General features: G+C 44.2%; 1 protein-coding gene and 1 long non-coding RNA gene across 2 annotated transcripts in view; both read right to left on the reverse strand.

Annotated features, from left to right (window-relative positions):
• The window catches only part of LOC142473112 (uncharacterized), a 64059-nt gene extending 60072 nt beyond the window's left edge, over positions 1–3987 (reverse strand). Inside the window, exon 1 of the long non-coding RNA XR_012789986.1 lies at positions 1853–3987. This is a non-coding gene — a long non-coding RNA (uncharacterized LOC142473112). The remainder of the gene's footprint in view (positions 1–1852) is intronic.
• A 2656-nt stretch (positions 3988–6643) lies between these two features.
• Positions 6644–10639, reverse strand: LOC142473214 (keratin, type I cytoskeletal 19-like). The gene is made up of 8 exons (XM_075580416.1): positions 10060–10639; positions 9710–9792; positions 9285–9441; positions 8925–9086; positions 8278–8403; positions 7969–8189; positions 7524–7558; positions 6644–6660 (listed from the first exon to the last, which is right to left on the reverse strand). The coding sequence occupies exons 1-8, from the start codon at positions 10585–10587 to the stop codon at positions 6644–6646; spliced, it is 1329 nt and encodes a 442-aa protein (XP_075436531.1). The 5' UTR covers positions 10588–10639.
• Between the last annotated feature and the right edge of the window lie 3042 nt (positions 10640–13681).

Raw genomic sequence — 13681 nt, forward strand, 5'->3', positions numbered from 1 at the left:
CCCTCTACTCCCCCTGTGTTCCCTCTAACACTCCCCTCATGTCCACAGTCGTGTCCCACCTAATCCCCCCTTAAGTAAACTATATTCCCACTCGTGTCCCCTCTATCCCCCGTCTCCCCTCTTTTCCCCCTCATGTCCTCTATCCCTCCTCTATTCACCTCATGTCCCCTCTATCCCCCGTCTCCCTTCTATTCCCCCCTCGTTTTCCCTCTATTCCCCCCTCGTATCCTCTATTCCCCTCGTTTTCTCTCTATTCCCCCCTCGTATCCTCTATTCCCCCCTCGTTTTCCCTTTATGCCCCCCTCGTGTCCTCTATTCCCCCCTCATGTCCTCTATTCCCCTCTCGTGTCCTCTATTCCCCCCTCGTGTCCTCTATTCCCCCCTCGTGTCCTCTATTCCCCTCTCGTGTCCTCTATTCCCCTCTCGTGTCCTCTATTCCCCCCTCGTGTCCTCTATTCCCCTCTCGTGTCCTCTATTCCCCCCTCGTGTCCTCTATTCCCCCCTCGTGTCCTCTATTCCCCTCTCGTGTCCTCTATTCCCCCCTCGTGTCCTCTATTCCCCCCTCGTGTCCTCTATTCCCCTCTCGTGTCCTCTATTCCCCCCTCGTGTCCTCTATTCCCCCCTCGTGTCCCCTATTCCCCTCTCGTGTCCTCTATTCCCCCCTCGTGTCCTCTATTCCCCCCTCGTGTCCTCTATTCCCCTCTCGTGTCCTCTATTCCCCTTGTTTTCTCTCTATTCCCCGCTTGTGTCCTCTATTCCCCCCTCGTGTTCTCTATCCCCCTACTGTCACCTCTATTCCCCCCTCGTGTTCCCTCTATCTCCCTTCGTGTTCCCTCTATTCCCCCCTCATGTCCTCTGTTCCCCCCTTGTGTTCTCTATTCCCCCCTTGTGTCCTCTATTCTCCCCTTGTGTCCTCTATTCACCCCTTGTGTCCTCTATTCCCCCCTCGTGTCCTCTATTCTCTCCTCGTGTTCCCTCTATTCTCCCCTCGTGTTCCCTCTATTCTCCCCTCGTGTTCCTTCTATTCTCCCCTCGTGTTCCTTCTATTCTCCCCTCGTGTTCCCTCTATTCTCCCCTCGTGTTCCCTCTATTCTCCCCTCGTGTTCCTTCTATTCTCCCCTCGTGTTCCCTCTATTCTCCCCTCGTGTTCCCTCTATTCTCCCCTCATGTCCTCTATTCTCCCCTCATGTCCTCTATTCTCCCCTTGTGTTCCTTCTATTCTCCCCTTGTGTCCTCTATTCTCCACTCGTGTTCCCTCTATTCTCCCCTCGTGTCCTCTATTCTCCCATGTTCCTTCTATTCTCCCCTCGTGTCCTCTATTCCCCCCTTGTCCTCTATTCTCCCCTCATGTCCTCTATTCTGCCCTTGTGTTCCTTCTATTCTCCCCTCGTGTCCTCTATTCTCCCCTCGTGTTCCTTCTATTCTCCCCTTGTGTCCTCTATTCTCCCCTTGTGTTCCTTCTATTCTCCCCTCGTGTCCTCTATTCTCCCCTCGTGTTCCTTCTATTCTCCCCTCGTGTCCTCTATTCTCCCCTCGTGTTCCTTCTATTCTCCCCTTGTGTTCCTTCTATTCTCCCCTCGTGTCCTCTATTCGCCTCTCGTGTCCTCTATTCTCCCCTCGTGTTCCTTCTATTCTCCCCTTGAGTTCTCTATTCCCCTCGTGTCCCCTCAATCCCCCGTCTCCTCTCTACTCCCCACTTGTGTCCCCTCTATCCCCCCTCTATTCCTTCCCTTGTGTCCCCTTTATTCCCCCATTCCCCCTCTATCCCCCCACATGTCCCCTCTGTTCTCCCCCCCCCCCCCGCCCTTTACCACAACCCTTCCCCTGCACGTAGCAGTTCGCAAATACTTACTTCTGTCCCAGGGCAGGAACGTGAGGAGCCGCATCATCAGCCCCGTCATGTGTCACCCAGGGGGGTCTCACTCGCAGGAAGCAGTGCCACTTGCGTGTGTGTGGGGTGGGGTCTTCCTCATTGGAAGGCAGGGTCAGTCACTTGTGTAGGGGGGTCTTGCACATTGGAAGGCAGGGCCAGTCACTTGTGTAGGGGGGTCTTGCACATTGGAAGGCAGGGCCAGTCACTTGTGTAGGGGGGTCTTGCACATTGGAAGGCAGGGCCAGTCACTTGTGTAGAGGGCGCGTTCCTGATTTTCTTTTACCCATTGAGGTATTTCCCGATTGAACAGCTGTATTGTGGGACACTCGCTTGTCTGGTTAATCATCCGGCGCGGCGCGACGTGGACGGTAGAGAGACGCCACTTGATGACGTCATACGCACACGCGGACTAACCCGGAACCGGTCAGGAGAATTACCTCCTCTGAACCAACGGCAGCAGTCTCCCCATTGCTAAGGAAGAAACTTCGACTGCGAGCTGGTCTCTTCGATCCTGGGTCCCTGCTACCAGAGGAAGGTTATCCAAGCCTATATCCCGTGTTCCTGTGCTGCTGTCCCGCCGAGTGGTAACATGTCCCTAACATGTCATGCTGTGTTATTTTTATCCTGATGTACGTGCAATACTCACCTTTGTTATATAAAATTATCTTTTAATATACTACACTGAGGTTTTTTTGCGCTGTTTTTTCTTTTGTTTTATACTAACTTGGAGTGCTGAGCCATCCCACCAGAACAGCGGCACAAACCTCATCCTAATCAGGTTGTTTCAATTCCCTAAATGGTCACAATATCACCAATCACTTTTTAACCACTTATGAGCGCAAATCACCCTTTTGTATCACTTGTGTAGGGGGGTCTTGCACATTGGAAGGCAGGGCCAGTCACTTGTGTAGGGGGGTCTTACTCATTGGAAGGGCCAGTCACTTGTGTAGGGGGGTCTTGCACATTGGAAGGCAGGGCCAGTCACTTGTGTAGGGGGGTCTTGCACATTGGAAGGCAGGGACAGTCACTTGTGTAGGGGGGTCTTGCACATTGGAAGGCCGGGCCAGTCACTTGTGTAGGGGGGTCTTGCACATTGGAAGGCAGGGCCAGTCACTTGTGTAGGGGGGTCTTACTCATTGGAAGGGCCAGTCACTTGTGTAGGGGGGTCATGCACATTGGAAGGCAGAGACAGCTCTATGGTACCACTCAAGCTGTTCCCAATATGGCTTCACTGTAATAGGACTGCTCTGTTACAACTCTCGTGACATATTTGTTTCATTTTTTTGTACCGCTTTGTCACAACTCTTTGACATTTGTGACATTTACACAACTCTTGTGACATTTGAGACTGATCTGTCACAACCCTTCTGACATTTCTGCTTCTTTTACAACTCTTGTTCTAACGGCTTTACTGTGGCAAATGTTGTGACATCTGTGACAGCTCTTCAGACCTCCTCTATGTGACAGCTCGAGACCCCTCTCTGTGACAGTTCTTCAGACCTCCTCTCTGTGACAGCCCGAGACCTCTGTGTGACAGCTCGAGACCCCTCTCTGTGACAGTTCTTCTGACCGCCTCTCTGTGACAGCTCGAGACCCTTCTATGTGACAGTTCTTGAGACCCCCCTGTGACAACTCTTGAGGCCCCTCTGTGACAGCTCAAGACACCTCTCTGTGCCATCTTGAGACCCTCTCTGTGACAGCTCTCGAGACTGCCTCTCTGACATCTCTATGGTACCAATGAAGCTGTCCCCAATATGACTCTCTGTGATTGTATGACTGCTCTGTCACAACTCTTGTGACATGCCTGCTTCTTTCACAACTCTTGTGACATCAAGTATGGCTTCACTGTGACACCTCTTGAGACACCACTACAGGCTGTCCCCCCCATATTATTCTCTTGTCAGTGTATGACGATTTTGTGACAGCTGTGACACAGCAACTCTCGTTACATCTCTGCTTCTTCTGACAGCTCTAATGGCTTTCACTGTGACATCTTTCAGTCAACTCTTGATGAGACCTCTCTCTCAAGTCTGTACCCCTCATCCGTCCCTCTGAGCTGCACGGCCGTTATTTTAACCTCTCTGCATTGACAGAGGGGGAAAGCCCGCCTTTTTTTTTTTTGGAAGGCGGGAAAGAGCTCTGCTCACTCTGCTGCTGAATAAAGTTTGTTGAAAGTAAAAAAAAAAAAAAAACAAGCTCCCTCAGCATCTTGTTAGACACAAGATGAACAACGGTTACTGTGTACATACATTGGATATCAACAAATAAAGTTTGTTGAAAGTAGAAAAAAACAAGCTCCCTCAGCATCTTGTTAGACACAAGATGAACAACGGTGACTGAGTACATACATTGGATATCATCACTATAATCATTCGTTCCAGTGTGATGTACCAGTCAGTGTTTACTTTTCTGTAGAAGGGTACCTGTACAAATAACAAAATAAATGAAGTGTTTAAATACAAATATAAAAAAAATTAACACAAGTATTTGACCAAAGAGCAATGCTGTGGGCAGCCATTGTACGCAGTCTATACAAACACACAGAAAAAAAAAAAACATTGGAAGTACTGTAGATATTTTCTGGAGTGCCACAAAAAAATAAATAAAGGGGGTACATTGAAATAAAAAAGGCTTGTTGATTTCTTCACTGCCTGAATGGCAGGCTTCTCAGGCATCGAAGAGGCTAAACAGCAGGAGAAAATGTGTACATTAACCAGAAAATCTGGCTTATCTCAACCTTTCAAAGAGGAAGCAATCATGCCTGAAGCAGCAGCCAGTCTAAATAAATAACTGTGTATAAGTCATTGAATAAGTTACAAAATTCCCAGTCGAGCTTCTTTTTTTAACACTGTAATTACAGCTGTAAATAAACAGCAGAAGAAATGCCAAATGGAATATATTAAAAACAATATTTTTTTTTTATTGAAAGTGCTATATTTATTATTTTTTTTTAGCAGATTTAGATTGAAGTCTATAAGATACTGATGGTAAAAAAAAAAAAAATATCAGTCATACTCATGTATTGTTTTATTTATACTTGTTAAAGGAGGTGATTATTAATGTGGCCTGGCTGTAAAATTGGGGAATAAATTCATCAAAGGAAATAAATCCCATTACATTACAGTATGCAGGAATATTATTTTTTTTTGCTATTAAAAACACAATCTTTAGCGAGCGCCAATGCACAAATCAACAGCATTACATATTCGTCTACTTAATAGTGTCAACTATGTAAGTGATCTCAAAAAGACAACAGTACAGTAAACAAAGCCGCCCCAATTATTTATAACAACATTTATACAGCACCCTTATCCAGGGCACCCTACGTTTGTTAGTAAAACAAGGGTGGGGTTCTATATGGAACGCCCTCCTACTGTCTTTGTATGTTCTCATCAATTAGATTGTAAGCTCTTCGGAGCAGGGACTCCTTCTACAATGTTACTTTTGTGTCTGAAGCACTTATTCCCATAATCCGTTATTTGTATTATTTGTTATTTATATGATGGTCACGTGTATTACTGCTGTGACTCGCTATGTACATTAATGGCGCTATATAAATAAAGACATACATACATTTCATGTGATGGGAATTCCGTACAGCAGTATTTTTTTAACATTTTTTTGGTAAAGGAACCCAATAATTATATTGTGAAATTCTGAGGAACCCCAACCCTCTCTCATAGTGCGTCTGAGATCAAATGCATTGTAAGGAACCCCGACCCTCTCTAATAGCACATCCGAGATCAGATGCATTGCAAGGAACCCTAACCCTCTCTAATGGCGCATCTGTGATCAGCTGCAGTGTAAGGAACCCCAACTCTCTCTAATAGCGCGTCTGAGGTCAGATGCATTGTAAGGAGGAACCCCAGCCCTCTCTAATAGCGCGTCTGAGATCAGACACAGTATGCAAGGAACCCTAACCCTCTCTAATAGCACATTTGAGATCCGATGCATTATAAGGAACTCCAACCCTCTCTAATAGCGCGTCTAAGATCAGATGCATTGTAAGGAGCCCCAACCCTCTCTAATAGCGCGTCTGAGATCAGATGCATTGTAAGGAACCCCAACCCTCTCTAATAGCGCGTCTGAGATAAGGTGCATTGTAAGGAACCCCGACCCTCTCTAATAGCGCGTCTGAGATCAGATGCAGTGTAAGGGACCCCGACCCTCTCTAATAGCGCCTCTGAGATGAGATGCAGTGTAAGGGACCTCATACTATCAGGGTCAAGCACCATCCAGAGGTTGGAGCCCTCTGAACCCTTGCACTGCTGAAAAGATCTGATGCAGTGACTGTTACATAAATCCCCTTTGTTTATCATACACCAGCCTGGATTGAGTCAGTGCATGGTGTGTATGACTGATGTGCTTCAGAGAGGACTGTCTCTGGTACTACCAGAGCCCCCTGAGGCTGGAGGCGCTGACACCGAACTACAGATGATATCCAAAAGCCTGTCCTAGTCTCCATATCACCGCAGACAGCTCAGAACTCCTAAAAAGATGTGGACGCACGTGTGGCAAATCATTACATTTGGTTTTAAACATTGACGCACTTCCTATTCTGTGTGCCTGTTTTATGACAAAATCACTAATAGCCACGCTTAACACATCGCACCCTTTGTGTTCTCTTGCCTATTTTAGTCCAACTTGTACAGAAGTAACAGCCGCACCATTTCTATTAACTGAACGGGACAGACTTTTGCATGAGACAGAAAGACTTTATTGAAGGATTGAAGTAAAAGGCCCAGTACATGTCCCCACAGAACCATTTGGTTACAGTTTTAGTTTGTCTAAAGGAGACACAAAGATTAAGAACCAGGAAGAAAGAAGATTGCTTGGGTCGTATTAAATGCAGATGTAGCCGGTGGTTGAATTCCTCCTCGTCTTATCGGCGTGTTTCTAACACTTGGTTTGGTGGACGTGTTCTGAGCTGTGATGAACTTTCAGGTTGTGGTGAGATACTGGAAAGATATATATATATATAATTAGGCGGCGACGCAGATTTCAAACAGACGAGATTTGGAAATTACTTTCCAAAATGGCGCAACCTTTATCAGCTGACAAACAATTATGCAAATTGCCCCACTATTGGTACCCACATCAGTCGTTAAACTATCCCAATCAATGCTTTATTCTTACCCAACTGACCAATTTCTGATATCACTTATATACCAGAAAAAAAATGTTGCTCATTATGAGTTGTTCACCAGCCTCCCGGTTGGAAACCTGGTGTAATTGAAATAGTTTTTTGTTTTTTCATATATTTAAATCTTATGCTGTGTTTGGTGTCAGAATTGCTCACATTTTTTCTGCCTGAAAGCTTGAATTGATTACCAACTCCACGCCTATATTTACATTTGTATAGCACAGTATGCGTGTTTGCATTATCAGTTCATTTTTACCCTTTCGTCTATGCCTCCTTTTTCAGGCCTATACGTTTCGGAAGCCTTGGATATAAGGAAGTAGGCCGTTACCCATTGGTTTACTGGGTAATTAAAAGAGATTTAAACATCATCCTTCACTACAATCATACTGTGCCATCACTGGGAATCAGGGTTGTGTGGCAATTACAGAATCTTTTGGCTTTGTTTTACAGCCAAGACAACCCCTTGCATGATGCAACCCTTAGGTTTTCTTTGTGCTTCTTACTTACCGTCTGTGCCGCCTGATAAATGGTGCCCGGAAACACTGCAGAGAGAAACAGGTGTTTAGGGTCACATACTGTACTGTAGTTGACCAAATGTTTAAGATAGGTTGTCCTAGGTATGTCTACTCGGTCCTAAAGTCTTAATCCGTATTTCAGTCCAGTGCCTTCTCCATTTGTTGTATTTCGTACCATTCATGCAAGTGTATTGCCTGACAGATACGTTAAGGTATACTACCAACTATAGCTCACGAATTCCACCCACTCACAGTTATGTTGACTGGTCATCAATATTCTAAATGCCTATTGCAATGATAGTGGCTTTGTTGATATTGCGGTGCCCTTAAGAATGGCCAGATATGTGTGCATGTTGGTCTAGCGCTTTTGCAGCTTTGTTCTGATTGGATAACAAGGTACTAAGGCCTTAACAAGGGGAAAACGATGTGTTACATACTGGATGTCATTTCCATCCAGTAGACGTTTGTATGTGGCAATCTCCATCTCCAGGTGGGTCTTCTGGTCCATGAGAATCTTGTACTCGTGGTTCTGGCGTTCCAGGTCAGATCGGATCTGGCCCAGCTGCTCTTCCACGCTGTTGATCATGCCCTGTAACTGGTTGAGCTGGGAGCTATAACCGGCCTCTGTCTCTGCCAAGGTGCATTCCAGGGCGGATTTCTATAATAGGACAGACATTAGGGCATGAAGAAGTTTGCAATATATATTTATATGTTATAGTTTATTACATTCATTCACCAATACATACCATGCTCAGCTGGCTCTGCAGTTCAATCTCCAGGGTCTGCACACAGCGCCTCAACTCAATGATCTCAGTTTGGACTGACTGCAGCTGTTCAGAACCGGACGTCACCTGACTGTTCAGTTCCTCGCTCTGTGCAAACAGTAACACACAGGGAACGTAAAAGTTCATAAAGGTGACATATGAAAGAACTTTCTTCTGTTGTACTGTTAACAGCAATGTATAGATTACATGCAGATTGTGATACCTATAAATGGTATACCTATAATCTCCAGAGATTAAATTATAGTTTATAGATCTTTCAAAATGTATAGTTTTTGGGGGGGAGGAGGTGGGGGGAAAGGTTTTGAAAGCTCTGTACATTTTAACAATGACTAAGTCTTTTGTCAGTCCATTATTTTAAATTTACAAATAATCCACACTATTCTCGGATCAATAATGCTACTAGAATATATTTATTGCCATGTTGTTCTCCAATCTTTAGAGGCTCCGGTGTTTCGGTTTTCTTAGCTTCTTGAGTCTCTACGTATCCAAATCTGATACACGTGCAAAAGAGTCATAGCAAGTCCCTTTATCATACTACTTTAGGCTTCAGACCCGATTGTTAAACTTGTTAGCTCTATAAAACAAGATTTAAAAAATCATCAATATACCCTTTGTTGGAACATGTTCTCCACCTCCCTCATGTTCCTCTCCATCAGGCTTTCATATTGCTCACGGATCTCAGACAAGGCTCTATTCATATCCACAGATGGAGCAGCGTTCACTTCCACATTGACCCTGGCTCCCAGCTGAGCACGCAGGCTGTTGACCTCCTGCAATGACGAGGGAGAGAGGTGATGGTCATGGAGGGTTTCTGTTTTAAGCACCAGTTCGCAGGAAAACCTAGTTATCCTCCCATACCTCAATATACCCCACTGGAACAGGGTATGGGTGATTAGATGATGACTTTGTACTTTCCTTTCTTTTGGAGACTTCTAGGCTGGCCCCCACCTCTATCGGCTGTATATTACCTGCTCATGGTTCCTCTTCATTTGCTGCAGCTCTTCCTGGAGGTTTTGAACCTGCATCTCAAGGTCACATCTCTCCATGTTCAGCCCCTCCAGAGTCCTACGCAGACCATTCACATCTGCCTCAACATTGTTCCTCAGCCTGAGCTCCATCTCATACCTTGAGGGACAGGAAGAAGGATTAAGGACTGCACAGCCCAATAAATACAAACTACTAAAGTAGGGGGCCCAATGTACCATATATTTATATATACATATGTGTCACTCCTAACACTCAGATGATTTACATTTCTTCATCTTTCCGTGGTACCAGGAAATCCTGAAGCACTGTACAATTTGGAAGTCACCGGACCTTTTTTCCCCCTTGTATCTTTCTCTGTCCCTTTGTATATTACTATCTTCCTCCCCAAAGTGCTCATAACACTTACTTGTTCCTGAAATCATCAGCAGCCAGTCTGGCATTGTCTATCTGCAGAACAATCCTGGCATTTTCCACAGTGGCTGCAGAAATCTGTAAAACATTTCAAATGTGTGAAATACAAAACTTTTATTTCAAAGTATTTTTAATGCCAGGGACTGGAAAACATTTTTTTTTTGCAAAATAGCTTTAATCTATCACCTTCTTAAGAGATGTCCAATATACAGTGAGAAGTAACATTTTCATGTATTCCATTTTATTTCCTTTTCAAAATGATATTAGATTGAGTTGATGTTTTGAACGGCTGGCATTGTTTTGGTGCAATATCTACATTTTACATCAGTTTCGATTTTCTCTTACCTGACACTGGAGCTCCTGAATGGTCCTGAAGTAGTTGTTGAAGTCAGGGGATGAGCTGGGGGCATTGTTTGCATACCACTCGCAGATCTTTCTCTCCAGCTGGGCATTTTCCTGCTCCAGTGAGCGCACCTTCTCCAGATAGGATGAAAGACGATTATTCAGAAGTTGCATGGTTTCCTTCGCATTGTTGTTGAATAAGCCACTGTGACCGCCAAAACTTCTGAGGTGGCTTCCATGACTAGAGCCACTTCCATAGCCACATCCATGACCAAGAGACGAGTGTTTGGAAATGGAAATTCCTTTACCTCCTGATCCTCCATGGACACTGGGAGATCTGTAGTGGCCTCCATGATGGGACATTTGGGAGCCTCCATGATTGGAGACGTTGGTGCATCCATGGTGGTTCTTGTGGGAGCTTCCATGATGGGAAGAGACATGGCTGGAGATCTTGGTAGAATGGCTACCAACATGACAGCTTCCCTTGAGGGATCCGGCAGAACAATGCATTTGCTTGATGCTGTGGCTCATGGTGATGGCAAAATAGGATCCTGATGGATACACAAGTTACACTGCAGCTTGGTCTACAAGTGAAGTACAAGTGTTTCATATCCATGGGTCCTCTTTTATAGGAAGTGCAGTGGGCGTTGCAGAACGCTGAACCGTTTTTATGGGGAATTCACAGGCATCTAATGCCTTTTCATTTTGTTGTTGATCTGCCTCGTATAAGAGACCGGAGTGGGATTCCTTCAAACAAGATCACAGGAAGGTAGAGACTGTTTATTGTAATGCGGCACAACAGAAGGGAGCATTCATCACACCGTGACAGCATTACAGGAAAATACTGCAAGTCAGCATCATAGGAATTATAAAAGTGCAGTGAATGGTAGTTTATGTATATCAAGGCTATTAACTATTAGAGTCTCTGGCCGTTTATGGTGGGATCTCTTAAGTCTATGGAAACCACACATTTTTAGGAGGTGTATCACATCGAGACCACTCATTTCAATTCATCTATTCCATGAGACTTGGGAGAGGGTGGTATGAGAGTGAATTGTTTGTAGAAAACACTCACTATAATACTGAATAGTTATTTTTCTAGATATTTTTTGAAAGAATATATTTTTTCAAAATGTATTGAAAGAGTGCATGGCGTTAAAAAAAGTAGTTTCTGGTGGAAATTGAGGCTGGTTGGTTGTGTAGTGGAGTAGCTCCCTCAGCGACTGCCCCAGGAAAAATATCATAAAGCTTAAAGTCGAGCAACATCGGAACCTACTATGGTCAAAATATCTCCAGAGGACACCAGCATGCCTCCAAAAAGTCATAAACCTTCCACCAAAGAGGTGGTCCATTTTTTCCAATGGGACGGCACGCAGAGAGCAGGGTCAAAAAATGTCACCTCTCTACACCTGCCCTCACATTTTTCTGTTGATGAAGGCAAACGACCTGCAGGAAGCTGGCATCCTGGAGCAGTTACCTGTGCCTTGTTTTACATCAAAATGGCTGTGCTTCATTTGCCTTTAAGATGACTTCACTAAATCCAAGATGGCCGGCGTCACATGGTATTTCAGCCAATCAGAGTGTGGAATTGGTTCCCATGATCTGATTGGCTGAAATTCCATGTGACGGCGGCTTCGTCACGTCATCTTAAAGGCATATGAAGCACAGCCATTCTGATTGGCTGGCATCATTCCCTTTAAGTGACGTCATGTAAAAAAATAAATTTAAGTCGGAACATGCTTTAACAGCCAATCAGGTGGCTGTTAACCATTTTGAGGCTAAATGTGACGTCACAAGCACTATTTAAGGCCGTGACACCTCATTTGAGCCCAAGAAGACGATGAGACAACATCGGTTGGGATTTACCATGGGGTTTTTTGGATTGACAGATGAAGATAGAAGATAAAGAAGATCAAGAAATGGTGACAGATGAAGATAGAAGAAGGTGATTAAAGAAAGAAAAAAGAAGATTGGGGTACAGTACCTGATCCGGATCTTCATGGCGGATGGCATTGGATGCTGTTGGAGGCCTTCAAGATACGTGAGCTTCCTGTTACCCCGGGAGTCGGAGGGCCACCGCTTCTAATGGTAAGTAATATACTGAATGTCTGTAAATGTCTCTTTTATAGGTTTCTTCATTGGATGTGTTTTTTTATTTTTTGGGGGAGGCACATTGACTGATAATATATTAATCTGTACCACTTTAGGGTACAGATTAATACATTATTATGACAATATTTGGGGGGCATTTGTGGCTTGGTATTACTGTTGTTTTTTTTAATGTCAGTTTCTTATGTGGATGTGATTGTTTGTTTTTTTCCTGCTTAATGGTAATAAAATGTTTGCGATTGGTGTTCGTTTGTAGTTAATGTTGTATTATGTTAGCTAATGCGTTTTATGGTTATTTCAGATATTGTTTGAATTTATTTCTTTGTCTTTTAATGTTTACATTCATTAATGTTGTAGTAATTAATTGTTTGATTGATTAGTGTTACTATTCATTTTGAGTTGGTTTAGGAATTAATTGGTTTCATTGGTTAATGGTTTAATTAATTCATTGTTGATGTTGTTACTGCTTGTATTCATTGGATTAGCTGGCTACTGTATTTATTTACTTTATTTAGGTATGCTAATGCAGTGTTTAATAATGGGCAAATAATCTATTATCCATATCTGGATAATAGTTATTTTGCACATTATTGTACTGTATGTGTTAGGGGGGTGTATTTAGTTAGAAATAATGTTTAGTATTTTTGTAGGCACAACATTGGTACCGCAGGCCCGCGGGTACCCCGGGACTCCTGCGGGGTCAGCAGGGGACACCCGCGCGACCCCCGGCCTCCCTCGGGGACCCCCATGGGGTCAGCCGGGTACACCCGCCGGCCTGTTGTATGGGTGTTGCGCATGCAAAAATCTAAAGCAAGAAATTTTTCAAAGTCCAGCTTTTTTTGCGTCTACCTTGAGCTGACGTGTTCTGTTGAACGCAACTTTCGCGTACGCTAAGGTTACGGAGCTTAGTGCATCCCGCTTAAGGGCAGAATTTAACGCAAACAGGGTAACGAACGAGCAAAGTTGGACTTAGAAAAACGTCAGTTTTAGAGCGCAAAGTGCCTGTTTGCGTGGCTTAGTGCATCGTGTTCAGCACAACATCACGTTCTAAGAGCACTTTGCGCTCTAAAAACGACTTAACGGAGCTTAGTGCGTGACCCCCTTTGTCTTGTCGTTGGCATGGTGATGGTGGGGACAGTGGGGGCGAATGGATCCGTGAGGTGGGTAACTTTGGAGGATTTTGGAGAGGCATTACGAAGGTTTAGGAAGGGGTGAGGGTAGGGCTTTTTTTAAATCACAATTCCATCTTTCAATACGTTTTGAAAAGAAAAAAAATTCTTTGAAAACATCATTCATTTTCAAAAAAAAATTCACTCTCATACCACCCTCCCCCAAGTCTCATGGAATAGATGAATTGAAATGAGTGGTCTCGATGTGATACACCTACTAAAAATGTGTGGTTTCCATAGACTTAAGAGATCCCACCATAAACGGCCAGAGACTCTAATAGTTAATAGCCTTGATATACATAAACTACCATTCACTGCACTTTTAAGGTTCCTATGATGCTGACTTG

The sequence above is a fragment of the Ascaphus truei genome, chromosome 23, assembly GCF_040206685.1.
Source record: "Ascaphus truei isolate aAscTru1 chromosome 23, aAscTru1.hap1, whole genome shotgun sequence".
NCBI classification, from domain to species: domain Eukaryota; kingdom Metazoa; phylum Chordata; class Amphibia; order Anura; family Ascaphidae; genus Ascaphus; species Ascaphus truei.

Excerpts from the sequence above, each read along its gene's own strand:
- LOC142473214 (XM_075580416.1), bottom strand. The coding sequence starts at position 10,587 with ATGAGCCACAGCATCAAGCAAATGCATTGTTCTGCCGGATCCCTCAAG. Across the intron at positions 9,442-9,709 it reads GCTGATGATTTCAGGAACAA|GTATGAGATGGAGCTCAGGC; the intron begins GTAAGTGTTATG and ends CTGTCCCTCAAG. Across the intron at positions 8,190-8,277 it reads TGCAGAGCCAGCTGAGCATG|AAATCCGCCCTGGAATGCAC; the intron begins GTATGTATTGGT and ends GTCCTATTATAG.